General features: G+C 52.8%; 2 protein-coding genes and 1 long non-coding RNA gene across 4 annotated transcripts in view; 2 read left to right on the forward strand and 1 right to left on the reverse strand.

Annotated features, from left to right (window-relative positions):
* The first annotated feature begins 1,727 nt into the window (after positions 1–1,727).
* DENND4B (DENN domain containing 4B) lies at positions 1,728–15,138 on the forward strand. Its single transcript, XM_046683994.1, is given in 29 exon segments — positions 1,728–1,752; positions 2,519–2,556; positions 2,558–2,859; positions 3,476–3,728; positions 3,973–4,042; positions 4,242–4,411; positions 4,484–4,728; positions 5,116–5,182; positions 5,279–5,337; positions 5,503–5,647; positions 5,934–6,109; positions 6,453–6,553; positions 6,940–7,155; positions 7,689–7,834; positions 8,193–8,332; positions 8,425–8,551; positions 8,957–9,163; positions 9,509–9,637; positions 10,455–10,644; positions 10,897–11,064; positions 11,327–11,715; positions 11,879–12,001; positions 12,200–12,369; positions 12,452–12,593; positions 12,803–13,039; positions 13,566–13,683; positions 13,774–13,939; positions 14,028–14,092; positions 14,194–15,138. Coding segments are annotated over 29 exon segments (4,515 nt in total). The 5' UTR covers positions 1,728–1,742; the 3' UTR covers positions 14,340–15,138.
* Positions 10,620–19,716, reverse strand: LOC124251312 (uncharacterized). Of its 2 annotated transcripts, none has more exons than XR_006891728.1 (6): positions 19,589–19,716; positions 19,253–19,317; positions 15,878–16,023; positions 15,540–15,745; positions 13,048–13,112; positions 10,620–10,745 (listed from the first exon to the last, which is right to left on the reverse strand). It is a non-coding gene; the product is annotated as an uncharacterized LOC124251312 (long non-coding RNA). The 2 variants fall into 2 exon arrangements; XR_006891727.1 differs by having other exon boundaries at positions 15,494–15,745.
* The window catches only part of GATAD2B (GATA zinc finger domain containing 2B), an 89,503-nt gene continuing 81,236 nt past the window's right edge, over positions 19,508–27,774 (forward strand). The window contains exon 1 of the mRNA XM_046683998.1: positions 19,508–19,671. The gene's annotated coding sequence lies outside the window, so the exon portion shown is untranslated. The remainder of the gene's footprint in view (positions 19,672–27,774) is intronic.

A 27,774-nucleotide genomic window follows, 5' to 3' on the forward strand; every position in this document is an offset into this window, starting at 1 on the left:
CCTAAACCTGGAAGTCGGGGGAGTCACCTGGGTCTCTGCAGCCTAGGTCTTCAGGGCCTTCACTCAGGCATGCCTGCCACATCTCACTAGGACGGAGGGCGGGACGGGAGCCCGCCCTGGACTTACTGGGCTGCCTAGCGTGAGTGTCCTGAGCGGTGGGAAGCTCCCTAGGTGCAAGGGGCCCTCCCAGCCGCCAGGGGTCGCGCTGCAGGCGGCTGGGCGTTGGGCAGGCGCTGCCAGGGTCACGGCCGCCGGCCAGGGAGGGGGGGTGGGGGGAGCGGCGGCGCCCGCGGCCCCGGAGGGGGGGGTGGGGGGGAGCGGAGAAAGCGGGGCGCGCGGAGGAGCACTGGGCCCCCAGCGCGGCAGGAGCCGGGAGGACGCGCGGCCCGAGCTAGCGGCGCCGGCAGCACAGTCCCCGCGTGGCGCAGCGCGGCGGGGACGCTGGGATCGCCCGGATCTCCCTCCACGGCGTCCCGCGCCCCGGCGCCCTCGGCCGCCTCTTCTTCCTTCACTCGCCGCCCCGGCGGGAACGGCGCCCAAGTCGGGTGCGCCATGTCCGGGGCCGGGTAGCCCCGCTGCCCGCCGGCCAGCCAGCCCGCCCTCGAGCCACCCGCCAGCGGGCCGGCCGGCCGGGGAGCCGAGGGGCAGGCAGGTAGGGGCTGGACCGGGCGGGGCGGCGGGCGGGGAAGGAAGGGAGGGAGCGCCGTCCGGGCGGGGGATATCCCCCAGCTGTTCTCCGGCGCAGCACATCTGGTTCCGGTTCCTCTCTCCTGGGGAAGTGAAAGTGGAGGGGAGGGCAGAGCCCGGAGTTAGCTAGCGGTGCCCGGCACCCTGCACCCCTCTGGCTCCCGCGGGTCTGGAGCCCCAGCACCCCTCCCTCTGGCTCGGGTCACGCGGCGGCCGGCGCTGCTGCCGTCACGTCCCCGGCCACCAGCGCGCCCGCTCCTCTGCCCTCCTGCTCCTTCCTCAGCCTCCTCCCGCTCGGCTCGCCCTCTGCCCCAACCCTAACTTCCCGTCGCCCGGCTTGTGGGCGTAGGGACCCGGAGTGGCGCCAGTGCCCCTTGCCTTCCCCAGGGAGAAAGGGCTGCCTTCTGCAGAACTCTTCCCTGGCTTGGCGAGGGAGGCCCGGATGCTCAGATTCTGCGGATGAGAGCCATCCACTCGCCCCTCGGCTCGCCCCACCTAATAGCTCCTGCCTGCTGCCTGGGGCATAGGGCTCCCATTTGCCTGCAGTATATGAGGGCCGGGGCTGTACCCCAGAGCTAAATCAGGAGGCTGACGCTGACTCCTGGCTTCACCTCCTAGATGGGGAGGCTAAATTTAGCTGGAGTTAGGGTGTGAGTGTGTGTGTGTGTGTGGCCAGAGACTCCGGTTAGGAAGAGGGCCAGCCTGGTTCCATGAGATTCCATTGCTCCCTCTTCCCTGTTGGACTGTACATCCTGGACCCAGTCTGAGCCTCCTCTGCCTTGCTCAAGGTCCCTCAGTCTGAGGTTCAGACTTGGTATGATGCTGTGTTGGCACCCCTCAACAGAACCCCACCACCACCACCGCACACCCACAGGCTGACTTCCGCTGAGCTGCAGCTTCCCCTCCACTGTTTCAGGAAGTCACCTCCCTTCCCCTCTGAAGCACCCCTCACGCCTCTGGTCCTCTGCTGCAAGCCACCCACCAAGCTCTTTCCCAGCTTCTGCACCCTGGGGCTCCCCAGGACCCTTGGGGCTCCTACTCTCTGGGGTTGGGCCATGGAGGCAGGTGAGAACAGTTACTGAAGGCCCGTTGTGGGCCTGTTTCCGTCTCTGGGCTCCGCAGAGGAGGGCATGGGGATGGCCGGGACTGTCTCCCACAAGTGCTTTGGACATAACTGGGGATAGACCTAACTGGGGATATGTAAGGACCCCGGAGGTGGGAGGGCAGTGGGTTTTTGTCAGGTTAGTGGAGTTAGGTTAGGAGAAAGGACACTTGAGTCTGGTGAAAAGACACTAAAGCTTGGGCTTTGTGGGCTTTCTCGGAGACCTATGGGAGCCTCACGAAAACCTCAAGGTGCGCTCTTTAAGAACATTAGCTGGCTCATGAGGTTCTTAGGATGTCATAACTAGAGTAGGAAGGTCAAACCCTTAAAAAGACTGTAAGGTTGGCATGATGTCATGGCCGGAATGAATGATGTCATTGCAGGCCTTTACATAAAAATTGTGATCTCTGTTATAACTCTGTATGTGTAGGGAGTGAGGAGGGGTGGGCCTTTAACAGGAATATAGGAACAATATGATGTCAGAGTCCAAGTTAGCTGTGTGTGGCGGAGTTTGGGTTCTTCGGGGAGAGGAAGGGTCTTGGTCTCTTTAAGGAGCTGGGGTGGGCTGTGAGGTCCTGGTGATGTCACAGGCGGGAGAATTCAGGATTGGCTGACCACCGATCCTGCCTTTCCTTGGAAAGACTAGGAAGGGGGGGGGGTGGTAAACCCTGGTTGCCATGGCAACCCCAGCTTTCCTTGCTTCATCTCTCCCAAACTTGACCATTCCAGATGCAGTGAGTGAGGGGGGGGCCATGGCGGAGGAGCGGCCCCCCCCGGCTCGTGGATTACTTCGTGATAGCTGGGCTTGCAGGGAACGGAGCACCTATCCCTGAGGAAACGTGGGTCCCTGAACCCAGTGGGCCCCTGCGCCCTCCCCGGCCAGCTGAGCCCATCACAGATGTGGCAGTCATCGCTAGGGCACTGGGCGAGGAGGTGCCCCAGGGCTACACATGCATCCAGGCTTCTGCTGGGGGCCACCCCTTGGAACTCAGTGCTGGGCTTCTGGGAGGAACTCAACCTGTCATCTGCTACCGCAGGGGCCGTGACAAACCCCCCCTCGTTGAGCTGGGGTGTGTGCCCCTACCCATGCTGGCACTGGGGGAGGCTGGGAGGGACTCTGGGGTAAGGCAGGGAGAGGTAGAGGGATGGGATTAGGGATGGGCAATGGGAATGGGAAGAGAGTGGGCTAGAGGCCAGGAAGAAGGGCCTAGGCTGTATGTACTTAGTCCTTACATGGATTTGGGTTGGTGTACTAGTGCCACTACTTGCTGGCTATGTGATCTTGGGCAGGTTATTGAACCCCTCTGGGCCTGCTTCCTCATCTGCAAAATGGGGAAAATAATACCTCCTCATAGGGTGGATGAGAAGATTAAGTGAAATCATCTGTATAAGGGACTTAGCACAGAGTCAATAAATGGTAGCTTTTATTCTTAGCGTTTATTAATGAGTATGAGAGCCAGGGAAGGCTTGAGGGGTTGTTACTGATCAAGAAGTAGAGCCAAGGGCAGAAGAGGGGCACAGGATGCTAGATGGCAGAGTTCACCGAAGAAGTGGGCCCTGGTGTTGGGGTTTGATGAGGCTAAGGGTGCAAGGCAGGTAGGTAGGACTAAGTAGGCAGATCTGGCAGGACTGGGGCCTTTCTGCTCTCTCCTGACCTCTTGATATGTCTCTGCTCTCTGTACCAAGGGTGTTGTATGAGGGGAAGGAACGTCCCAAGCCTGGCTTCCAAGTGCTAGACACGACACCCTACAGCCACTCAGCCAACCTGGCCCCTCCAGGACCTGGGCACCCCCGCACCTACCTCACTTACCGGCGGGCAGCAGAAGGGGCAGGGCTGCATGCCCTGGGCATTACTGACCTCTGCCTGGTGCTGCCCAGCAAGGGCGAGGGCACCCCTCACACGTACTGCCGATTGCCCCGCAACCTCAACCCTGGCATGGTGAGTGGGGCCCTGGGCCAAGAGCTGAGGCCTGCACCGTCTTGGTGTGAGGGTGTGGACACTGGGCATGAAGGACCAGGCCTCTAATGGCAAGGGTGGGCCGAGAGGGATGCCTCTGGTCTCAGGGGATCAGGATTAGTGGGAGTTCTAAAGACAAAAGACCTCTTAAGGGTGGTGGAGAAAATGGACCCAAGAAACCTTTGTTAGCTGTGTATCTTCTTGTCTCTTGCCATTTCTTGGGCAGTGGGGCCCAGCGGTGTACCTGTGCTACAAGGTGGGCCTGGCCAAGGCCAACACTCTGGTGTATGAGGCAGGTGAGTAGCCCCTTTGTCTCTCCAACCCTTTGATCTTCTATGTCCCTCTGCCCTGATGCCACTTGACTGGCACTTGCGGTGTCCCCAGAACTCATATCCCCTTTGCCCCTTGGCCCTTCTCTGGGATCCCCTGAGTCTTCCCCTGGAGTCTGATGGACCCTCCTCCTTTTGGGTACCCCTCACTCTGCTGGGGGTGCAGAACTGCTGGGCCGCTACCCAGAGGAGGACAATGAGGCGTTCCCGCTGCCGGAGTCCGTGCCGGTCTTCTGCCTGCCCATGGGGGCCACTGTCGAGTGCTGGCCCGCCCAGACCAAGTACCCCGTACCCGTCTTCTCCACCTTTGTGCTCACGGGCGCAGCTGGTGATAAGGTGGGTGTGTGGAGCGTGGTCAGGGGTGCCGGCTATGCAGAGCCCGCCTGACCGGCGTCTGCCCCCTGCCAGGTGTACGGCGCCGCCCTGCAGTTCTACGAGGCGTTCCCGCGGGCCAGGCTGTCGGAGCGGCAAGCGCGGGCGCTGGGCCTGCTGAGCGCGGTGGAGCGCGGCCGCGCGCTGGGGGGCCGGGCCGTGCGCAGCCGCCGCGCCATCGCCGTGCTGTCCCGCTGGCCTGCCTTCCCTGCCTTCCGCGCTTTCCTCACCTTCCTCTACCGCTACTCCGTCTCAGGCCCCCACCGCCTACCCTTGGAAGCGTGAGCACGGCTCCCCTGACGCTGGGAAGGGCTTATGAGGGGATTGGGAGGCCAGGAGAGATGGAGGAGATTAGGCTGGAGCCGGGGCATGAGGTGGGCTGTAGTGTGCAGTTGTGCAGCGTGTCCACTGCAAAAACGCCACCGCCTCAGGGGATAAGTGGGGCCTGAAATCCAGTCCTCACTTGCTAGCTAAGTCCTGTCAGGGGGCTGCGCATGCCCAGACGGGATCTCTTTTCTGATTTGCACAAATTCTATATATAATGGAGTCTCTGTCGACTGACACAGGTCCGGAGGTGGAGTTCAGAGGGAAGAAGGTTCTTGTAGACAGGTGTGGTGGTGGGGTAGATTGGGGAGGCTGCCTCTGACCCGTATCCCTCTGTCCCCCAGGCACATCTCCCACTTCATTCACAACGTCCCCTTCCCTTCCCCACAGAGACCCCGCATCCTGGTGCAGGTGAGAGCTGAGGCTTAGGGTGGGGCTGGATGGGAGGAGGGGAGTCGGCAGGGGATAGCCTTTTTCATCCTGACCCATGGCTCTTCTGCCTCTCAGATGTCCCCGTATGACAACCTGCTCCTCTGCCAGCCTGTGTCCTCACCCTTGCCCCTCAGGTATGTGTCCAGGTTGGGGGGGCTTTGCTGACCAAGACATGGTAGGTGTGAGGCAGGTGGACACAGCTGTTGAGCCTGTTCAGGCTGGGCCTGGGTGGTGTCTGTGCCCAGTGACTAGGGAGGGGTCTCCTGGTGACCCTTCCCCCACCTTGGCATTGCCCACAGTGGTGCCAGCTTCCTGCAGCTGCTGCAGAGCCTGGGCCCTGAGCTGGCTATCACGCTGCTGCTGGCTGTGCTCACAGAGCACAAACTGCTAGTCCACTCGCTGCGGCCGGACCTGCTCACCAGTGTCTGCGAGGCCCTCGTCTCTGTGAGTGCCACCCTTCCCAGCCCGCCCTCCCCAGAATGTTCTTTCCGGTGCCCCCATCCCAGCCTCGACTCTTCTTACTTTTCCTTCCTTGGGGAGTGTTCCTTAGCCTTCTTGGGCACAGCCTAGAGAGACAATACAGCTTCCACTGGGGGCTCTTCTTTGGGGCCTACCTCCAACAGCTTCTCTCAACAGGCACTCCCCCCCAAGGCCAATGCCTCTTCTCTCTCCTGTGCCCCCCACTGCTGCCCCAACCCCCTGCTCACTGGTTCTCTCCCCGGTGCTTCAGATGATCTTCCCGCTGCACTGGCAGTGCCCCTACATTCCACTGTGCCCACTGGTGCTGGCAGATGTGCTGAGCGCCCCCGTGCCCTTCATTGTGGGTATTCACTCCAGCTACTTCGATCTGCATGACCCTCCTGCTGATGTCATCTGTGTTGATCTTGATACCAACACACTCTTCCAGTAAGAGGGGCTTTGAGGAGGGGGGCACCAGAGGGCTGGTGTGTGGAGTGCTACCTCCTCAAAAGGAGCCTCAGGCCATGAGTCGGGGAGGCAGGGGGCTAGCCTGGTGGCATAGTGGTTAAGTTCACGCACTCTGCTTTGGCGGCCCGGGGTTCGCCATTTCAGATCCCGGGTGCGGACCTACATACTGCTCATCAAGCCATGCTGTGGTGGCATCCCACAAACAAAATAGAGGAAAATGGGCACAGATGTTAGCTCAGGGCCAATCTTCCTCACAAAAAAAAAAGTAGGGGAGGCTGGTGAGGAACCCCATTGCCCTTTTTTTCTCCTGCTTATCTCACAGGACTGAGGAAAAGAAGCCCCTCTCCCCTCGGACTCTGCCCCGCAGACCCTACAAAGTTCTGCTGGCTACACTGACAAACCTATATCAGCAGCTGGATCAGAGTGAGAAGCCTGGGTGGGGTGGGAGGCTGGAAACTGTCGTTTACTTTAAACCTCCAGTTTGGGGAGGCCTGTGGAGAGCTAGCCCTTACTCGAGGAGGTCAGAGGAGTTAGGATTTCATTTGGCGGAAATGAGGGGAATTTAAATTCCAGTTTAAGCAGGAGGGAGGGGCATACAATATTAATATTCCTAAATAGGTTGGGAAGGTCAGGCTTGTCATTGAGGAGGCTTGAAACCGCTACCTCAGGGTAATTGGTTAGTCAGTATTGGTGGAAGCTGTGTTAGAAGCTGGAGGTGGTGAGGTAGCGGTGGAGACATCTGTGTAAAGAGCAGGGTTGAGCAGGCTCTGCTGGTGCCGGCCTGACTCTCAGGCTGCCCTGGTCCGCAGCGTATACTGGACCCGAGGAGGAGGCATCCCTGGAATTCCTGCTGACAGACTACGAGGCAGTGTGCGGCCGCCGGGCCCGGCTGGAGCGTGAGGTCCAGGGAGCCTTCCTCCGCTTCATGGCCTGTCTGCTCAAGGGCTACCGGGACTTCCTGCTCCCGCTCACCCAGGCCCCCTCGGAGGGGGCTCGTGATGTTGACAACCTGTTCTTCCTGCAGGGTAAAGAGGGCCTGTCTCTGCTTGGGAAGGGTGTCACAGGAGGGGTGGCCAGGGGCCCGCCTCCATTGAGAAGCCGGGGGGTGACTGGGAACTACTCAGTGGTTTGTTCCTTTGCTCAGCAAATGTTTACATGGCACCAGCTTTGAGCCATGCAGTCTTCTGGGCTTGGAGGGAGTGAGGGTATGAAGGTGAACCTGCCGTGGCGCTGCCCTCTGGGAGCCCTGGGCTTGGGGCGGGCACGGTGATGCCTCTGGTGAGCTGCCCCCAGGGTAGAGCTCTCCTGCCCTTAGAGAACCCCAGTCAGAGGCAGTGGGTGCAGACAGACAAAAAGGAAGAATTGCATGGGGCCATGGTGTCAGGGGAGCTGAGCTGGTGGGCTTGGCTTGTGGGGTAGTTGTGCCAGAGGGGCCAAAGAGATGATGGCTTTGATGGCCTTGGATGCCAAGTGAGCAGAGAGCCAAGAAGGGGGTTCAGGAAGATGTGGTAGGAAACCCGGTCACCTTTCTCCCCTGCCCCGTTCTCATCTCCCACAGGCTTCCTCAAGTCCCGGGAACGCTCCAGCCATAAGCTGTACTCTCAGCTGCTACGCACACAGATGTTCTCGCAGTTCATCGAGGAATGCTCTTTTGGCTCTGCTCGGCATGCTGCCCTTGAATTCTTTGACTCTTGTGTTGACAAGGTATTGGGCATTGTCCCTTCTTTTCATGCCCATTGCCCTCTGCTCTCTTCCTGGCTGTCTCTGTTATGCTAGGGCCACTATAAACACGACTAACTTATATCTCATCTGTGATGGGGATGGCGCCCATGGAATTATACAGTACACAGCCTGGGCAGCCACACGTGACTGGCTTCATATACATACCATCTTTCTAATCCTAACTCTACTCCTCAGTTAGATCTCTAGGGCCCTGGTGGCGTCAGGGCCCGCTCACTCCCTCCCTGTGGATGCGCAGTCCAGGGAGATGCCATCTTCTGGACACCCAGGCCCTGCTCCATGCTCATTGTCTTGATGTTCACTCTCTTCCATCTTGCTCCAGGTCCACCCAGAGCAGGAGAAGCCTGAACCGACCCCCCTAGTGGAGCTGGAGGAGCTGTCGGGAAGTGAGCTCACTGTGTTTATCACACCTCCTGAGGAGCCTCCAGTGCCAGAGGGCAGTGAACCCACTCCCCAGTACTGGTGAGAGCCTCTTGTCCCCTCACTTGTCCCAAGGCCCCATAGGCTGGCTTAGTGCTGACTGATCCTAATGTTGCCTCTTTCTACCCCTCCAGCTATGATGGGTTCCCAGAGCTACAGGCTGAGCTGTTTGAGTCTCCTCAAGAGCAGCCTGGGGCTCTGCCTGTGCCGGGCCCCTCCCGTAGTGCCCCCAGCAGTCCTGCCCCACGCCGTACCAAACAGGTAACCAGCAGGTGGGACCCACAGAGCATCTGGCTCAGGCTGAGGGCTGCTGCTTCAGTTTCTTCATCTGTAAAGTGGGTATGATAGTACCTCTCCCATAAGGTTGTTAGGAGGTTTAAATACGCCTGGCACATAAAACATTAGCTATTGTCATTATCATCATCTTCCTCCTCTGAGCACTCTGGGGATCCAGGGGCTTGCTGCCTCTTCCAGCGCATCTGCCCATGCTCAGGGGCTAGGCGTCTGCCCAGGGCTCCAAGGCTGCCGTCTGTGAGTGTAGCATCCCTCCCGCCTCCTCAGAGCACAGACCCTTCCTTAGGGAGGGTGCTGCTTCTCCCACACCATTTTAAGACCTGCCCTGCCCTGGCATCATATTCACCCAGATGTGTCCCCTGCCCCACTTAGGAGATGAAGGTCGCACAACGGATGGCGCAGAAGTCAGCAGCTGTGCCTGAGCTGTGGGCCCGGTGCCTTCTGGGGCACTGCTACGGGCTGTGGTTCCTGTGTCTGCCTGCTTACGTGCGCTCGGCGCCCTCCCGGGTGCGGGCACTGCACACGGCCTACCAAGTGCTGCGCCAGATGGAGAGCCGCAAGGTGGTGCTGCCCGATGAGGTGGGCCTTGACGCCCGGTCTCAGGGGGCCTGTGCAGCCCTGGGGGCTGTGAGAGGGAAACCTGCTGGAGACCAGGGAAAGCAGATGGGGAGCAGGGCCACAGCCTGAGCTGGGAAGCTGCTCCATCACGTTCACTGAGTGAAGGAGCATGCTCAGGGTATAGCAGTGGAGACTGCAGGCTGGCGGGGTCAGCAGGAAGGGTGGGTGGCTCTGAGGCAGCCCCAGGAGCTGCTAGGGGCCAGTGAGTTCTGAGAGACTTGGGGAAGCTGGAAGAGGGGGCTTGCTGAGACTTGAGGATTTGGTTGGGAGTGAGTCCCCTCTGATCCTGTGCCTCTCCTGGCCCAGGTGTGTTACCGGGTGCTGATGCAGCTCTGCTCACACTATGGGCAGCCAGTGCTGTCTGTTCAGGTCATGCTAGAGATGCTGCGAGCAGGCATTGTGCCCAACACCATCACCTACGGCTACTACAACAAGGTACCTCATCTGGGGTTAAGGGTGGGATGGAAGCCTGTGCCAGGTGTGTGTATGGGGAGGATGCTGCTCCCTGATACCTGCTGCTCTCCCCTCTCCCTGGAGTCTGGGTCTGTTCCACCCAACTAGGTCCTGTAACCATTGTTGTCCATGTGCTCCTGTAGTGCCCTAGCATCTACAGAGGGTTTTCTCATCCTTGGTTGCTTTGATTCCCACCCATAACAGCCCTGACAAGGAGGCTAGGCAAGTACCGCTGCCTCCCAATAATAGCTAACAGTGTCAGCTAATATGCCAGGCACTGTTCCAAATATCTTACACATTTTAAATCACTGCCTCTTCACCACAGCCCCTTGAGGTGGAATGATGATGGTCCCCACCTTACAGATGAGGCAATGAGGTTGCAGAGTTAGTAAGTTGTCCATAGTCCTACAGTGAGCAAGTCAGGGAGTTAGGACGTGAGCACAGGCATATCGATGTCTCCTGAACTCAGGCCATTAACCAGGATACTACATTGCCTACTGTTTTTTAGATGAGGAATCTTAGGACCAAAAAAATGAAATGATTTCTTCAAAGCCATATAGTTTATAAGTACCAAAGTCTGGATACAAATTGTCTCCACTGCTTCTGACTTCCTCTAGGCCCCCTGCAAGGTGGCTGCTTCTTCTGGGCTCTTGTTCAGAAGACAAGCCACTGATGGGACAGTCCTAGGCATGATGTCTGGAGGGGACGGTGGTCCTTGGGGCTCCTGGACAGGCAGTGGGCATCAGGCTGGGGTCAGGGTGTGGAAGTAGGCCATCTTGGTGGGCATTGTGCTTGGCAGGCTGTGCTGGAAAGCAAGTGGCCGTCTGGTACACCGGGTGGGCGCCTGCGCTGGGCCAAGCTCCGGAACGTCGTCCTGGGGGCTGCTCAGTTCCGCCAGCCCTTGAGAGAACGGCGGAAGCAGCGGCAGCAGCAGCAGCAGCAGAAGCAGCAGGCAGCAGCACAACAAAAGACAGGCAGCTCCCAGACAGGTGGGTAGGGACTGGTGACATGGCTTGGGATGGAGTAGCCAGGCGCAGGCAGGGAGAGGCATGGAGAGCTGGGGCTGGCCTGGTGGTTGGCATTGGGTGTTCTGGGAATGGATAAAGTACACTTGGCTGATAACAAAAGAGATGGTCTCCAGGAGGAACCCTACGAACCCAGGTCCATGCAAGGAGCTCTGTTTTGGAAGGGGGCTGGGTTTCTAGCTGGCTGCCTTTCAAACCCCTCCCTGTCTTTTCCAGAGCCCTCTCTGGAGCGCCCCTCCCCAACCCGCCCCCTTCATCGCCAGACTACTTGGGCTGGGCGAAGCCTGCGGGACCCAGCCTCACCCTCAGGGCGCCTGGTGAAGAGTGGCAGCCTGGGCAGTGCCCAAGGGGCACAGCCCACTGTGGAGGCTGGCGTAGCCTACAGTAAGTGCCCTTGTCTGACCCCTCCTACCACCCCCAGTCAGCTTTCCTAACCACTTGCCAGTGACAGAGAGCCAGGAAGACTAGAGCCAGGATGGAGGGGTGGCCCTCTGTGGTGGGTACTGTAGACTCTGAGAGAACCTTGCCCAGAATGCCATCATGGTGGGGGGTGTGGTGCCAGAATTTGTGCAGCCAGGAATTGTATTTATTCAATTTCTGGAGGAGGGGCTTCCTCAATCTTCCCTGATCATTTTCTGCCCTGCAGTGATAGAGGCCTTGGGGGTATTGAAACCCCGAGGATCACCTGTGCCCTGGCACGATGGAAGCCTTTCAGACTTGAGCCTGACCGGGGAGGAGCCAGCACCTGGAGGAAGCCCAGGGGACTCTGGCTCAGCTCTGAGTACTCAGTCCAGTGAAGCCCTGGAAGGGCTAAGTGGCCGGGTACCCAAGGCTAGTGGGCATCAGGATGAGGCCAGCACCCCCCGACGAGGGCTGGGTGCCCGCCTCCAACAGCTGCTCACTCCTTCCCGCCGCTCCCCGACTTCTCGCATTCCCCCACCTGAGCTGCCCCCTGACCTGCCTCCCCCAGCCCGCCGCAGCCCCATGGACAGCCTTCTGCGCCCCCGGGAGCGCCCTGGATCCACTGCCTCTGAGGTAGCCAACGAGGGGAGGGTCCAGACATTTTAGCACCAGGAGGCCTGGGGAGAGGCTGCTATCTAGGAGCGTCCAGAGAGGGCCCTGCGAGGTAGCTGAAGTCAGCATCCTGGGTGACCAGGAGTATGGGGTTGGCTGACCATGTTTTCTCATGTGATGGCAGAGCTCAGCCTCTCTGGGCAGTGAGTGGGACCTCTCAGAATCTTCCGTCAGCAGCCTGAGCCTTCGCCATTCCTCAGAGCGCCTCAGTGACACCCCTGGATCCTTCCAGCCACCTTCCCTGGAAGTGAGGATAACTCCTCCCCTCCCCGATGTGCTCCAACACACACATATACCACACCCATTATGTCAAAGGCAGGGGCTGGGGAGGAGGTGGAAGGAGGCAGGGCTGGGATTTGGAGGTGGGAGGGGCTGGGGAAGGAGCATGGGCTCCTGAGCCTGGAGGCCAAGCAGGGTCTGCTTCCTGGGGTCTTTTTGCCTGCAGATTCTGCTGTCTAGTTGCTCCTTGTGCCGCGCCTGTGATTCGCTCGTGTACGATGAGGAGATCATGGCTGGCTGGGCACCTGATGACTCCAACCTCAACACAACCTGCCCCTTCTGCGCCTGCCCCTTTGTGCCCCTGCTCAGTGTCCAGACCCTTGATTTCCGACCCAGGTGCCCAAAGCAGGGCAAGTGCTGTGGGTGGGAAAGAGAGATGGAGGTCCAAGAGCTGACCCCTCCTGCTATCCCTCTGTAGTGCCCCCAGCCCCAAGCCTGCCCCTGCGGATGCCGGAGGCAACAAAGACGCACCTGTCCCTGGGGGCCCAGGACCTGTGCTCAGTAACCGCAGGCTCTGCCTTGCCCTGGATGAGCCCCAGCTCTGCAATGGGCACATGGGGGTAAGGGGCTTGAGGAATGGATGTGTGTGTGTGTGTGTGTGTGTGTGTGTTGTCCTGTGGTGTGACCTGAGGTACTGGGGAGAGATGCACACTGAGGGCAAGGGGCATCACAGAAGTTGGTGGATCTGGTGGCTCAATTGGGAAGTGTGGCTCTGGCGATGGGGCCATGGTACATGCCCTCCACTGCCCTCCCCCTTTTTGTGTGACAGGGTGCCTCCCAGCGGGTCGAGGGTGGGGCATGGGCATACCTGAGCCCCCTGGTGCTGCGTAAGGAGTTGGAGTCGCTGATAGAGAACGAGGGCAGCGAGGTGCTGGCATTGCCTGAGCTGCCTGCTACCCACCCCATTATCTTCTGGAACCTTCTGTGGTATTTCCAGCGACTGCAACTGCCCAGTATTCTGCCATGCCTGGTGCTGGCCTCCTGTGATGGGCCCCCACCCCCCCAGGTCAGTACCTCCATGTGATCCTGCTTCCTGTGTGCTTCCATCCTCATCTCCTGGCTCTGTGTCTTTCAGTCCTCTGTAGAAAGAGCACAGGCTTTAGAGTCGCTTGTACCTAGTTTGACTCCTGGCCCTTTCATTTCACTACTCTGAGCCTCAGTTTTCTCATCTGTCAAATTGCATCAGCACCCACCTCACAGGGCTGTCATTAGGCACCTCTTATAGAGCCTGGGACACTGATGTGCCTAGACAGTGACTCGTTCATCTTCGTCTGTTCATTCCACCAATCCTTATTGAAAACCTTTTAGGTTGCAAGCACAGTTTTAGGCACTAGGGATGTAGCAGATTACAAAACACAGTCCTTGTTTTCAGAGAGCTTGCATTCTCGTAGGGGATGAGAGTTCCTTTCCGTCTTCTCTTTGGCTGTGTCCTGTAATGTCCCTCTGTCTCTTGGAACATCGCCTATCCATTTCCTGTCCTCTGCCTCCCATTCTGTGAGCCCGACTGTCTCCTTTATCTTGGCTCCCTGCAGGCCCCATCTCCTTGGCTAACACCTGATCCAGCCTCTGTGCAGGTGCGGCTGCTGTGGGATGTCCTGACCCCCGACCCCAATAGCTGCCCACCTCTGTATGTGCTCTGGAGAGTCCACAGTGAGTCTGGTATTTGGCTTAGGGTGGAGGGGGTGGGTCCCACGCCCAGAGGGCTCAATAATCCTGACTACCTTGCTTTCTTTCATCCAGGCCAGATCCCCCAGCGGGTAGTATGGCCAGGCCCAGTACCTGCCTCCCTTAGCCTGGCGTTGCTAGAGTCGGTGCTGCGCCATGTTGGTCTCAATGAGGTGCACAAGGCTGTAGGGCTCCTGCTGGAAACTCTAGGGCCTCCTCCCACAGGCCTGCACCTACAGAGGTATGATGCTCCCATCTGGGAGGTCCCTGGCTTGCCCTGGGCTCTGCACCTCCTTTCTCTCACTCATAGCCTTCTGCCTGCACTCCAGGGGCATCTACCGTGAGATCTTATTCCTGACAATGGCTGCTATGGGCAAGGACCACATGGACATAGGTGAGGGAGCAGGCAGGGGGCTGAGGAGTGCATGGATCTGGGGCCAGGTGTGGGAGGTGGGAATCCTAGTAATATTGACCTACCTCCACCCTCTTCCCTAGTGGCCTTCGACAAGAAGTACAAGTCTGCCTTTAACAAGCTGGCCAGCAGCATGGGCAAGGAGGAGCTGAGGCAGCGGCGGGCACAGATGCCCACTCCAAAGGCCATTGATTGCCGAAAATGTTTTGGAGCACCTCTGGAATGCTAGGGACCCTTAAGCTTCCCTCTCCAGCCTGGAGTGGGGAGGTGAGGGAGAAAGGATTCTACATATAACCTGCTACCCTGTTCCTTTCATAGAGTAGTTGGGAACAGGCTAGGAAGCATGCCCAGCCATAGGCTCCAAGTGGGGGCAGCAGGAAGAGGGACCCACTGTTACCAAAAGTCGCAATTCCCCTATCTCCAACCTACTCAATATGCTCACACTGATGTTGGAGGAGGCCTTGGGGGAGCTGGCACAGCTCTGTTCCTCCCCATCCTATATCGGGAACTCCCCTCCAGGGCACCCACAGATCTGCACTGCCCTGGTCATTTTATAAGTTTTTGTTTTAAAAAACAACTAGAAAGATACAGAGCTACTGAGCCTTTGCCCTGAATGGGAGGGAGGGATGTCATTCCCCACCAATAATGGTCCCTCTTCCCTGGAATTGCTGAAGAAGCCCAAGGCTCTCCATGCCTTTCTACCTTAGTGTTTGTATTTTATTTTAAGTTATTTATTCTGGAGCCACAGCCCCCTTGCTTATGAGGTTCTTATGGACGGTGAGAAAGAGAAGGGAAATGGGGCACCATGGTCCTGTGGTTTGTAGCTCCTTGAAAGTCAGGAAGTGGAAGCTAGAGGAGTCCCAAGTTCCCATTAGGAAGAACTGGCGCCCCCTCTAGTCCTAACCCTTTTTGTCCGCTCCACCTTGGGGAATGCCTCACTCACCCAGGGCCCTGACTGTGCAATAAGGATTGTTCCTTGTGAAGTTTTGTTGGATGTAAATATAGTAAAAGCTGCTTCTGTCTTTTTCCTCCTGCCTCCTGTTCCCTGGGTCTGGGTTGATGGTGGGGATACCTCTCTTTTTCCCCTGGCTGCACATCCTCCTTTCCACCTTCCCATCCCTTGCAGCCTTCAGGCAAACCCTGCTTTCCCTAACCAGGTCTGGTACCGGTCCCTTGGCACAGGGAGTTCTCGAAGCAGGAGAAGGGTGAATCCGGTGCTGGCTATGGTGGTGCCAGTCTGTGTGGCACTTCCGGCCCTCCAGCACAATCACCCCCTTGTCCCTCATCTGTACCCCACACAAAGACTCCATTCTCTGGAGGCCCTGAGCTCATCTCTGCCTTCTTTCCTCTCCCCAAGCTGCCCCCTCCCAACTTCTCCAGTACCTCCACGCGGATGATACCCTCTCCCTAGTAGCTGGTGTCGGCAGACCTCATGCATCCTGGGAGCCCTGGCAGTCATCCTAGGCCTTCTTAGTTGCTCTAACTGCAGGCAATACTCTTCCAACCACGGTCTCAGCCTGGGGATAGCGCCAGGAAGATAGGGACAAGGATTAAGGGCTCGCTGCATGTGGGCATCAGGAAGGGAGCATCATTTTTCTAGTCCCTCTGGCCCACTGGTAGTTCTCCCTTTCTTTCCTGGATAATGAAATAAACACAGGAAACAACTCCTAACAGAGCTGCAAAACCAATTACCAAAGGGAATTAGCCAACAAAACAGAAATGCCTTGGGGAAGGAAGGCAGGAGTGACAATGGAGGAAATAACTTACATGAGCCTTTAGTGCAAATTCCTGGGGGTAGAGATCAGTGGATGAAGAGAAAAGTACTACTTCTGAATTCTGGGACCTTCAGCCAGAGGACCCTTTCCCATCCTGTCTCAAGCATGGTGGGATGCTTTTCCAGTGTTCTAAAGGAGCTGCACAGGAGGGAAGCAGGGGCTTAGGAAATGCCATCTCTTTTGCTAGGGACTAGGAGGTGTCTTCTTCAGAAGGGAACCCTCATGTCACCCCAGGTTCTGATCAAACCTTCCTCCCCAGAATCAACTTCGCCCTGTATCATCTGCAAGGACCTTGTGCAAGGGAGCAACTGCCTTCCTGAAATCATAAGTTTCTGTTGAGTGTAGCGTGCCCAGCAATGTGCTGAACCATCTGAAATTAGAGAATTTTAGGGCTCAGTCCTTATCTTAATACAACTTCTTGGTCTAGAGTGCCCCTTGGTTCACAATAATGATAATGGATTCTGCCTGCCAGTTTATGCTTCTATTTTGGGGCTTCCTTCTAGAGGCCTACGGTCAGATGAGTAGAACTACAGAATTCTTTAACCACAAGAACATCTGGGAATTCCAAAGGCAAAGTACTCACCATGGCATCTGACATCTCTCTGTCCTGCAGCCCAGGTTGCTGTATAAGGGGAAGGATATGCCCAAACTACCTGGCCCAATTTCTCTTCCCAGACTTTAGAGTGTATAGGCTCGAGTATGACAAATTTTAATTAAATGTTGTCTCTGCCACTTACTAATTTTATTACATCAAACAAGTTGCTTAACTGCTGTGCCTCAGTTTTTCCTCATCTGCAAATAGGAGAGGTTGTTTAAAGATTAATTATATAAACCATATAAAGTGCTAAGCACACTCAATAAATGTTAGCTTCACAAAGAAAACAAACACACAGGTAGAGCCTGCATGGGGCAAAGGTCATGTCCACTACAACAGTGGCCTCACCCACTTGCCTTCTGTGGAGCTTGATCGCTCCAGATTGAAAGTCCCCCTCCACAGCCTGGTTTCATTTCACTGAAAGGCATTTTCTCAGGCCTCACTAGTGTCTTCCTCAGCTTGGTGTCTTCCACCACCGTGTTTCTCGTGTCTCCTTGCAGCCCTTGAAGAAGGGCCCTTTAGATGGCAGAGAACACATTGGACTGATAATGGACAAAGCAGCAGGTTAGGGAAAGAGGACTGTCCCTTCCATGTGGGCGATGACTTTGTCTCATCTTGCTATATCCCAGCACACAGAAGAGTGCCTGATATCATGATGGATCCTCTATTATGTGTGTTAAATAACTAAGTCAGTGAAAACATTAAAATGAAGGGAATAGGGGCCAGCCCCATGGCATAGTAGTTAAGTTTGGTGCACTCTGCTTCGGCAGCCCAGGGTTGGTGGGATCATATCCGGGGTGAGGACCTACACTGCTCACCAGCCAGGCATCCCACATACAAAGTAGAAGAATACTGGCACAGATGATAACTCAGGGCAAATCTTCCTCAGCAAAAAAAAAAAAAAAAAAGAAAAGAAAAAAAGAGGGTTGTAGAGAAATAATTTTCAGTGCAGTACAAGACAAGTGCTATAGGTAGAATACCAATAGAAACTGAATTTAGAACTAAGGGTGAAATTGTTGGAAAAGTGAGGAAAACTCTCATAGTAGTCACTATTTTCATGTTTATTGAGTACTTGCTATATCCTTGACACTGTCCTGAGCATTTTATTTTTTAAAGATTTTATTTTTCCTTTTTCTCCCCAAAGCCCCTCAGTACATAGTTGTATATATTTTACTTGAGAGTCCTTCTAATTGTGGCATGTGGGATGCGCCCCAGCATGGCCTGATGAGTGGTGCCATGTCCGCTCCTAGGATTCGAACTGGTGAAACCCTGGGCCACCGAAGTGGAGTGTGTGAACTTAACCATTCGGCCATGGGGCCAGCCCCCAAACATTTTAAATGTACTATTTTATAATCCTCACAATACCCTATAAGCTATGTACTCATCAATCATTCCCATTTTATAGATAGGAAACTAGGGAGTAGAGGACAGAGGGTAAGTAACTTGCACTCACATCACACAACTGGTAAGAGGTAGAACCACGATCCAAACCCAGATAGCATGACTCCAGAGACCATGTTCTTTACCTGGAGACTGTACTAGAATGAAACAACATTTTTAGCCCACTTAAAGAACTGGGCCATGCCTCTGTGTGTGTGTGCATGTGTGTGTGTTCAGTCTACCTGTGTCTTTCTGTAGTCATGTCCTTCATTAGCTTCATTTCCATTGCCCAGCATGACTTCCAAGTAATTTGAAAAACACATTCTAGGGCTTCTGGAACTAATTATTTCTGGGTTCAAACCACTGCTCAGTCACTAATTAGCTGTCTGACCATTGCAAGTTACTTAACCTCTCTGAGCCTGCTTCTTGATCTAACTGGGTTAAAATTTCAGCTCTGCCACTTATCATGTGTAACTTCGGGTAAGTCATTTGATCTGTAACTTATATTCCTCATCTGTAAGTGGGGATAACAGTATCTACCCCACAGAGTTATGAGGAAAAAGATAATCTATTTATAGCTCACGGGGATAAGATAATACACGTGTAGCACACTGCCTCGCACACAGTCTCATTCCTAAAACGTTAGCTGTTACTATTCTCTCAACACACTTGACTCTGCGATACTTGGTCCCTATCCTCAGGGTGCTCAGGAACAATACTTGTGGTAAGTGTTCGAAAAATGCTAACAGAATTTAGGTGGGTTTAACTGCTTCAGGGGAAGCAAGAGGAGTTGGGCCTGGAGTTGATTAGGTGCGGTCGGATGGGGTGTGAGGCTGTTTCCCTCCATGTGAACCTGACCGTCCCAGGAGATCCCGAGAGAAGGAGCTGCGAGGGCTCTGCACACCGTAACTGCTCAGCAATGTGGCTCGCTGCCTTTTTCTCTGCTGTCGTGGTTTGGTCACGACAGGACCGCGCTGAGGTTCGATGGAGACCAGGAAGCTCAAGGCCTTTGGCAGACGGAGACAGACCACGCCCCAAAGAGACAGCAAGGCCCAAGAGCCTAAAGCGACTTCTATCGGGAAATTCTTGGATTCTGTCGCGATGAAACACCACCCAACGCAGAGCCCAACGCAGCTCGCCAGTCTCCATCTTTAGAATTAGAAGAAGGAGAGCGGGCCAAGGGGGAATCCCGGTTTGGGGATACTGGGGTACGGCGGCTGCCTGGGGACCAAAACGTCTCTAAGGTAAAGTTGCAGCCCGAAGCGATTTTTTGACCCCCGACACTTAATGGGCTGCTGAAGACCCGGATGTGTCTGGGACTGGCCGAGGTACCCATTAACGCGCCCCCGCTAGACCATCCCCCTCTTCCGTTTAAGATTGGGTCTTACTTACGCCAATCATCACTTCTCCAGCCACTCACTCTTCAAGGGTGGGGTGTAGTTCCGGCATCCCGTCTCCTATTGGCAGAGCGGAGAAAAAGAGGGCGGGGAGGCCGGCTTAGGTCGCCCAATGGGCGTCGTGGCGTGTGGGGAAGGCGGAGCCGAGTCGCTTGGCAGCTGCCCAATCAGCGTCCTTGTTTGTGTGGTGCCGCCGCCGCCGGTGCAGCCGCCGCCGCCGCCGCTGCCCCCGTCTGTACCGCAGTGTCTGCTCCGCCCGCCCGCCCCGGTCCGGCCCACCCCCCCTCCCCCACCCCCGCCCCCGGTCCCGTCAGCGGGGTCCGGAACCCACTGTGCCGTCGCCTCTTCCTTTTTCGACGCCTCCGCCGCCGCCTGAGGAGGCGAGCTAGCCGGGAGTTCCACCGCCACCGCCAGGTGAGGAGCTTTGGCCTAGGCCAGCCTGGCCGCCCGCCCGCCCGGGGGCGGTGAGGAGCGAGGAAGGGAGGGAGGCTGGGAGGAGGCGGTGGTGGCGGAGGTGGGGGAAGGGAAAGGTGGAGGGGCGGGGGGGGAGGGGAAGCGCCCGCGAGCCGACGCCCGCCCGCGCGCCCCCGCCTTGCGTCCCCCTCCCCCCACCCCGGCACCGCGCGCCCCCGCCTCGCGCTCCCCCTTCACCTCATCCCTTCCCACCGCTCCGCGCGCGCGCCCGGGTCTTTCACTTCGGCCTCGCGCGCCCCCAGCTCGTGTCCCTTCATTTCTTCTCCTTTTACTCTTTCTCCCCTCCCTCGCGCCCCGTTTCCCCCGCCATCCCCGCCTTCACTCACTGCCTCATGCCCGCCATGCTCCCCTCCTTTCCTCTCTAGCGCGGCCCCCCCTTTTAACTCTCTCCACCCCCGGTGGTGCCCTGAGGGTGCGGGGGCCGCTCCCTGCTCTCAATCTCGTGTTTGCCGGCGGTTGGGACAAATGGGGGATCCTTGCGGGTGAAGGAAGCATGGGATAATTACCCTTATTTAGGTAAAGGGCTCAGGAGCGCAGAACCTTACCCCTTTATTTCGTCGTCCACCGTTCCCTCGCCCTCCCGCAGGAGCAGGGAATTGTCTCAGCTCGTGTGGGTACTTATCTTCTCTAGCGGCTCAACCACCCCTTTCCGCAGCTGGGCTTCTGGGACACACTGGAACTGTATCCCAGTTCAGTGTGTGAGCTCGATGGAACTAGAACTTACCCTTCCCTAACCAGCCCGGGACTTAGAGTACTTTTTGCCTCCCTGCTCTCAATACACTAAGGAGCTAGCCACTCCCGCGAGTGCAGAGGTTTGGGCGCCCTTCGCCGGCCCAGGACAGCTTTCCCCCTTCAAAGGTATAGTAGCCTTTTTTGGACTCTTCTCCAGCATCACCTTCCCTCCAAACACAAGATGTTAGCTCACAGGGCTGGCACTGAGGTGGAGATGGAGGCATTGATGGTGGGTGGGTGGCATGTGGATGCTAACTGAGGTAGCTATCAACCTTTTCTTCTGCTGTCATCTGGAGAATCAGGTAGTCTCCTGAGAACCAGTTTTCTCATTTCTGATAAATGATTATTTGGAGGGCTTTTGTGTGTGCGTGAGAGAGCTGGGAGATACTTAATATGTTTCAGCAAAGGAAAAGAGCAGTGCTTTCAGGCCAGACTACAGCAGAGATTTGGACTTGCAGCAGCTGGGATAAAAGCAGATGTTGGAGAGATGATGATGCTTTCTAAGATTTTTGAAGCATTTTTATTTCTAAAAATTTATTTTTTAGACAATGCATGCATATGATACAGAGTGAAAAGAAATCTTCCCTCTGCTCTCTGTCCTCCGGCCATCCAGTCCCCATCCCAGTGTAGATGACTTCTGATTATTTTCTGGCAGCAGCATGGTGTCTGTATGTTGGAGATTAACCTGTTTGGGTTTGGTGGTAATTTTATTGCTCTTTCTTTGTTACACTGACCTAAACTGTTCTTGAAGTCTGATAACCACTTGGATTTACATTTTTGGTTCTGGAGCAGTCTTCATAGAGTACTGTCGGAGAGTGGCGTTTCTTTCGGTACTTGGTTGGAAAGGAGGCTACTTCGCGAGCTGCTAAAGGTGGTGCTATGGAGGGGCTCAGGAGATTTTGAGGGAAGGCCCACACCTGTTGGAAATGGTGCTGCTTTTTTTGTGACCTATATCCAGTCTCTGTTTTGGGATGGCCTGGGGCAAGGATAGTCCTGGCCTGGGCTTTTTAAGTGGATAGGTTGTATGAATAATTAGTTAATGGGAGTACTGATCTGCTAGTGCTGTCTTCTGTTTTTAGAGGAATGTAGTTTTTAGGCTAGTGGTAGTGATAGTCATCGTGTTAAGGAATGAAGTAGATAAGTATTAATTAGCAGGAATCAGAAGGCTGGACCTGTAGGCTGAGTGATCCAGTTTGAGACGAGATGAGGCTTAAACGGACTTTTGTCCTGCCTGTTCCTTACTTGAGAACACGTTTGATGAGGTGAGAGTGATTTGTAGCTGACAGCAGCATCCATCTTTATGACACTGTGGTTTGCCTCCCCTGACTGTGTGATGTCTGTTAACTTCCTGTTTAGAGGCAGTCCAAATAGGGTCTGAATAGTGGCTGCATTCAAATACTTGTCTGGGAACAATGTTAACCAGGTTCCCTGATCAGCTCTTCAGATCTAAGTTCTGGCAGTAACTTTTACTGCTGTGTTTAGCATAAGGCCACAGGATGGTGGGAGAGGGAGATGTGAGAAATTTGTTTTGAACCTCATAATCTTCAAGTACATTCAAAAGCCTGTGTGCTGCCCCCCTCTCTTGATTTGGGCAAATGTCTCCCCTCCCCCCACCTTTTTTTTTCCTGGCTGTGCCTGGCCAGACCTCCAGGTTAGGTTTTGGTTAGAGAACAGCAGTGTGGAAGAAGAGTCAGTGTAGTAGTATCCTAATCATAGCCTGAGACCTCTGGATTCATCTTGGCTTTAAGCAATATCTTGTATGTTGTATGTAAACCAGGCCTCTTGCTTCAATTGACTGATTCTTCCTTCCTTACCTGCCCTACCCACCAAGCTGGAGGTGCATGTGTAAGGGAACAGCCGCTGTGCTGTCCTGGATTCTAGACTCTGGACCATATTCCATGTTAGCCACCCTATTGAGAGTCATGCTGACAAGCAGCCCCTCTGCACTCAGCTCAGAATGCTTATGTTGTTTGGTTCATTGAGAAAAACTAAACCAGCTTTCGTTGATTAAAACAACTGCTGGAGAAATCATTAAGATTTGAGCCATAAGTGGAACTGAGGGACTTTCTTTTCCAGACCGCTTCCAGTACTTAAAGCCTTGCATCATTACATATCAAGGCACAATAGCCAGGCATTTTCTGAGGCAGTTTGGAGGGGAAGAAAAAAAAAAGACGCACACCCAGATTGACTGTAAATCTAATCCTGGCGTAAAACTGTCCACCTCTTGCTTAGGAAAAATCCAACCTATCAGACAGTGCCACACAAAGTTGCAGTTCCACTGCATTGGCTAAGCCTGGGAAAAGATACGTAAGGAAGTACAGTTTCTGCTGAAAAGCACTGACTTTTGGTGGGGAAGCTTCTATTAGCCATATAGTCTGGTTTATCCTTAGTTATCCCTGTGATGCTTTTTCTCTGGGTGCTGGTTGGGGATTTTGGTGGCTCCATAGTTCATGAAGCAGAGGCCTCCTTTATTTGTGTAGTGATGAAAGCCTCTGAAGAGAAGATCTGATTTGAAATGCTCCCTTTTCATATTCTTTTACCTTCTCTCTTATGGATATATGAAATATGCTTATATAGTTTGAGTTCATCCAATAGGAAAGGAATGACCAGGGTCATTAAGGGCTTAACCTGTCTGATACACTTCTTAGATGGTGTCTTGGTAATGTTTGGTGTCTCTCTTGAAATCCTGTAGTCTTTGCCATTGCCTTAAGATGCCATCAGCTGGCAAGAAGCCATCGAGTTTTGGGTTATAGTAGCAAAAGCAACAGATGAATAAGAACACGTATTTTGTTACTTTTGGGATATGAAATGGTCAAATCCCAGACCTCAAAGAGTCAAAGTAATTGTAGAGGCTTCTTTGACAACACGTGAACTTAATTGTTATTAATACTAACCAGTAAAACTACCAAGGAAAGTAACAGTACTTCCACATTTCTCAGCCATTCTCTTGTTACTTTTCAAATCTGGCTAGTATACATTTTTTAGGTTCTTTTTTTTTTTTTTAAAGATTTTATTTTTCCTTTTTCTCCCCAAAGCCCCCCGGTACATAGTTGTATATTTTTAGTTGTGGGTCCTTCTAGTTGTGGCATGTGGGATACCGCCTCAGCATGGCTTGGCGAGCAGTGCCATGTCCACGCCCAGGATTCGAACCAGCAAAACCTTGGGCTGCGGAAGCAGAGCGTGCGAACTTAACCACTCGGCTACGGGGCCGGCCCCTACATTTTTTAAATAATTCAGGGTACCGTTACTTGAACCTGAAAGTCATGCTTTAAGCCTCCCAATCAAAGCTTTCTTGATCTTGTCTCATTTTAGGGGAAGGTGGAATTTGTAATCTCCCGAAATATAGGCTGGAATGTTAGTAGGATTTAGATTAGACATCAGGATTAGTAAATTCCCATTATGGTTGCAGGGGACTAGAAATGTTAACTGGAGAGCTTGTGCATCTGTTACCTAAAAGGTATTTATAAAGTTAAAGCTTTTTTTATTTAAGTTCAGACTTCCTGGGAGGGAGGTTGTAGGCTAATAAGTGACCAGTTGTAATGGTAGAACACAGGTGTAGAGAATCTAGAAATCCTGGGTCAAATCCTAGCGTTGCCATTTATTAGCTATATAACTTTGGGTAAGGCTCCTAATTTTTGGATTCCCATTTCTCTCAGAGTAAAAGGCAGTCTTTACAGTGGCCTATAAGGTCTTACATAATCTGTCCTTTTCCACCTCTTCTCTTTGATCTCCTGTCATCCTCCCTCTTGATCACTCCGTTTCAACCACATTGACTTGTTCCTTAAATACATCAGTTGCATTCTTTATCTTACGACCTTTGCACTAGCTATTCCCTCTAATGGGAAATAGCTAGTTTTTCCCACAGAGGTAATACAGATAACTAATTTCCTCACCTCCTTCAAGTCTTTGCTTAAATGTCACCTTTTCAGTGAGACCTTATCCTACCCCTATTTGAAATTGCACCTTCAACTCCCACCTCTCACTCCTAATCCTTCTCTGGTCTATTTTCTTTTTCATAGTACTGACAACTTTATAACATACTTTCTAGTTACATTTATTGCTTATTGGTTCCCCTCCTATGATGTAAGGTCTTTGAAGGCATGGATTTATTTTGGTGTTTGGTTTAATGCCTAGTAACGATGCCTGGCATATAGTTAATACTAAGTAAACATTGTTGATCAAATAGGAATAATAATAATTGTTTTCTTAACCTCATAACAAAAGTATGAAATGTGATAAACATAGTATGGGATCTTAAAATGTTTTGTGAACTATGAAGCATTATACAAATGATGATAAAAACAATTGCCTTCTCATTGAAATGGTAAATAAATCTTCATATATATTCATATATATTATCACATCTCTCCTATTCTCTAGCCCCATGTTTCTGCTTGTCTACTGTGTGCTGGACGTATTCACCTCTGTATTCAGTTGGTACCTCAAACTCAACAGTTTCATCATCTGTTCCCCTTCTGTGATTCATTGAGTCACCTAAGCCAGAAATGTGAGCATCATTGTCAATTCTCTCTCTCTTATCCATTACTTTCTAAATATTTCTGAATCTATACCTTTTTCTGTATCTTCATTGCCAGTCTCCTAATTTAGGCCCACAGTAACTCTTATTTGGAATATTGGCATGATCTCTTAACATTCTCTCTGCTTTTAGTCTTGCTCCTTTTTAAACTCAATCATATTATCTTCAAGATGGTTTAACACAGAGATATGATTATTCTACTTCCCCTTCTCAAAAGTATTCAGTAGTTTCCAATCATTTAAAGGTAAAATTTAAACTTTGCATAGTATTCAAACCCTTTATCATCTTGGCCTTTCTATCCAGCCCTTACTTTTTCTCTCTTATAGTTTATACATGAGCAAATACAGTTTTTGTTCCCAGATCAGCTTCCAAATCTCATCTGAAATGCTGCTTTCTCTGGGAAGCCTTCTGTGACTTGCTCAAAGAGACTTAGGTATGCTTTCTTTGATCCCTTTCTAATTTATAAATATTGCCTGTCTTCTTCCAGTGGTCTATAAACATCCTGAAAGAAAAAGATACCATGTCTTTTTACTATTGTGTCTCCAGTGCCTAGCATGCTGCCTGTCACCTAAAAGGTATCCAGAAATATGAACAATCCTGTGGGTTGAGAAAATGCTGCTTACATTCAGAAGATGCCCCTTTTGTTATGTTCTGGGGGCAGAAGACCAAGGCTGGAGTCTTGGTTCTGCCATTTATCATCTTGGTGACCTTGGTTGAATCGCTTGAAGTCTCCAAGCCAAAATTTCCTCAGTTTAGAAATGAAGATCAGGGGCCGACCCAGTAGCACAGCAGTTAAGTGCACACGTTCGGCTTCAGCGGCCTGCGGTTCGCCGGTTTGGATCCTGGGTGTGGACATGGCACCACTTGGCAAGCCATGCTGTGATAGGCGTCCCACGTATAAAGTACAGGAAGATAGGCGTGGATGTTAGCTCAGGGCCAGTCTTCCTCAGCAAAAAGAGGAGGATTGGCAGCAGATGTTAGCTCGGGGCGGATCTTCCTCAAAAGAAAAAAAAAGAAAGAAAGGATCAGTAGCTGCTTTATCTATTTTGTTAGGTTTCTCTGTCAATCAAATGAGATTATGCATGTAAAAGTGCTTTATAAACTGTAAAGCACTGTACAGTTGCTAATTATTATGTGCTGACACAAGCTGAGCTTTCCTCACAACTCGTTTTTTCTTGTTCATATTGATATGAGACCTTCCCCCCGCCTTTTTGCTGTTGTTGAGGAAGATTCACCCTGAGCTGACATCCATTGCCAGTCTTCCTCTTTTTTGGCTTGGGGAAGACTGTTCCTGAGCTAGCATCTGTGCCACTCTTCCTCTACTTTGTGTGTGGGACACCTCCACAGCATAACTGATGAGTGGAGTAGGTCTACACCTGGGATCTGAACCCGAGAACCCTGGACCGCTGAAGTGGAGTGTGCGGAACTTTAACCACTTGGCTACAGGACTGGCCCCATGAGGCCCTTTCTTTTTATCATTGAAGCAATAAATACTCTTCTACAACATGTGTTCTGCTCATATCCATTTTCATCAGAGTAGGTGTAGTGTACTCCTGTATATCATCATAAGTGTGGCAGATTTGCAGGCTTTCCCAAATTCTAGTGGATAAAAAGATTGCAAAATCCTGGGAAGTTACACTTCTCAAGGAGTCTCTCAGTCATGAATTCTGTAATTTTTTCTCAGATTTTAAAAAAATTTGCATTTTTGCCACTTTCAGAACTTAAAAGGAATTTTCATTTTTTTAAAGATTGTATTTTTTCCTTTTTCTCCCCAAAGCCCCCCAGTACATAGTTGTATGTTTTTAGTTGTGGGTCCTTCTAGTGACGTGGGATGCCGCCTCTGCATGGCTTGATGAGCGGTGCCCTGTCCACGCCCAGGATCCGAACTGGTAAAACCCTGGGCTGCCAAAGCAGAGTACGCAAACTTAACCACTCGGCCACGGGGCCGGCCCCTAAAAGGAATTTTTAAAATGTAACTATCAAGTCATTTGTTGAGCACTTTCTTTGTGTAAAGCTTTGTGCTATTTTAATTCTTACAGTAACTCTGTGAGGGAGATATTACAACCATTTTACAGATGAGAGAACTCAATTCCCAGGGAGGTTGTCATTTTGTTGGAATCTCACAGATTAATAAAAATGGTGATGGGGCCAGCCCTGTGGCATAGTGGTTAAGTTCACCACTCTCTACTTCAGCAGCCCAGGTTCGTGCGTTCAGATCTTGGGCACAGACCAACACCACTTGTCAGCCATGCTGTGGTAGTGACCCACATACAAAAGAGAGGAAGATTGACACAGCTCTTAGCTCAGGGGTAATCTTCCTCAAGTAAAAAAAGGAGTAAGCTTGGCAACAGATGTTAGCTTAGGGCAAATCTTGCTCAGCAAAAAAAAAAAAAGTGAGTCCAGTATTATTGAACAACTCTGCCTGACTCCAAAAGTTGTGATCTTATCATTCTCTTAACGTTTCTATAGAGTTTTGTTTTGCCTTAAAAAAAAACAATGATAGTTCTCTTCAGTAATAATAGGTCTTATGTGAAAAACGTTGTATAGTCAAATAGGGTTTTGAAAAATTCTGGGTTAAATTAAGTTAAGGCAGATTTCTTTATAGCATTAATTCCCAGAACCTTGCAAGTGTAAATATACATTGTACGTTGGGAGTGGTAAACGAATGGCTAAAGCATGCAGAGCTTCTCAAAATTATTTGACTATGAAAGAACAACTTAGGGTACTAGTGATCTTACTGAATGCTTTGAAAATACTGCACTTTGCTATTCTGC

The sequence above is a fragment of the Equus quagga genome, chromosome 13 (genome assembly GCF_021613505.1).
Source record: "Equus quagga isolate Etosha38 chromosome 13, UCLA_HA_Equagga_1.0, whole genome shotgun sequence".
Lineage (NCBI taxonomy): Eukaryota > Metazoa > Chordata > Mammalia > Perissodactyla > Equidae > Equus > Equus quagga.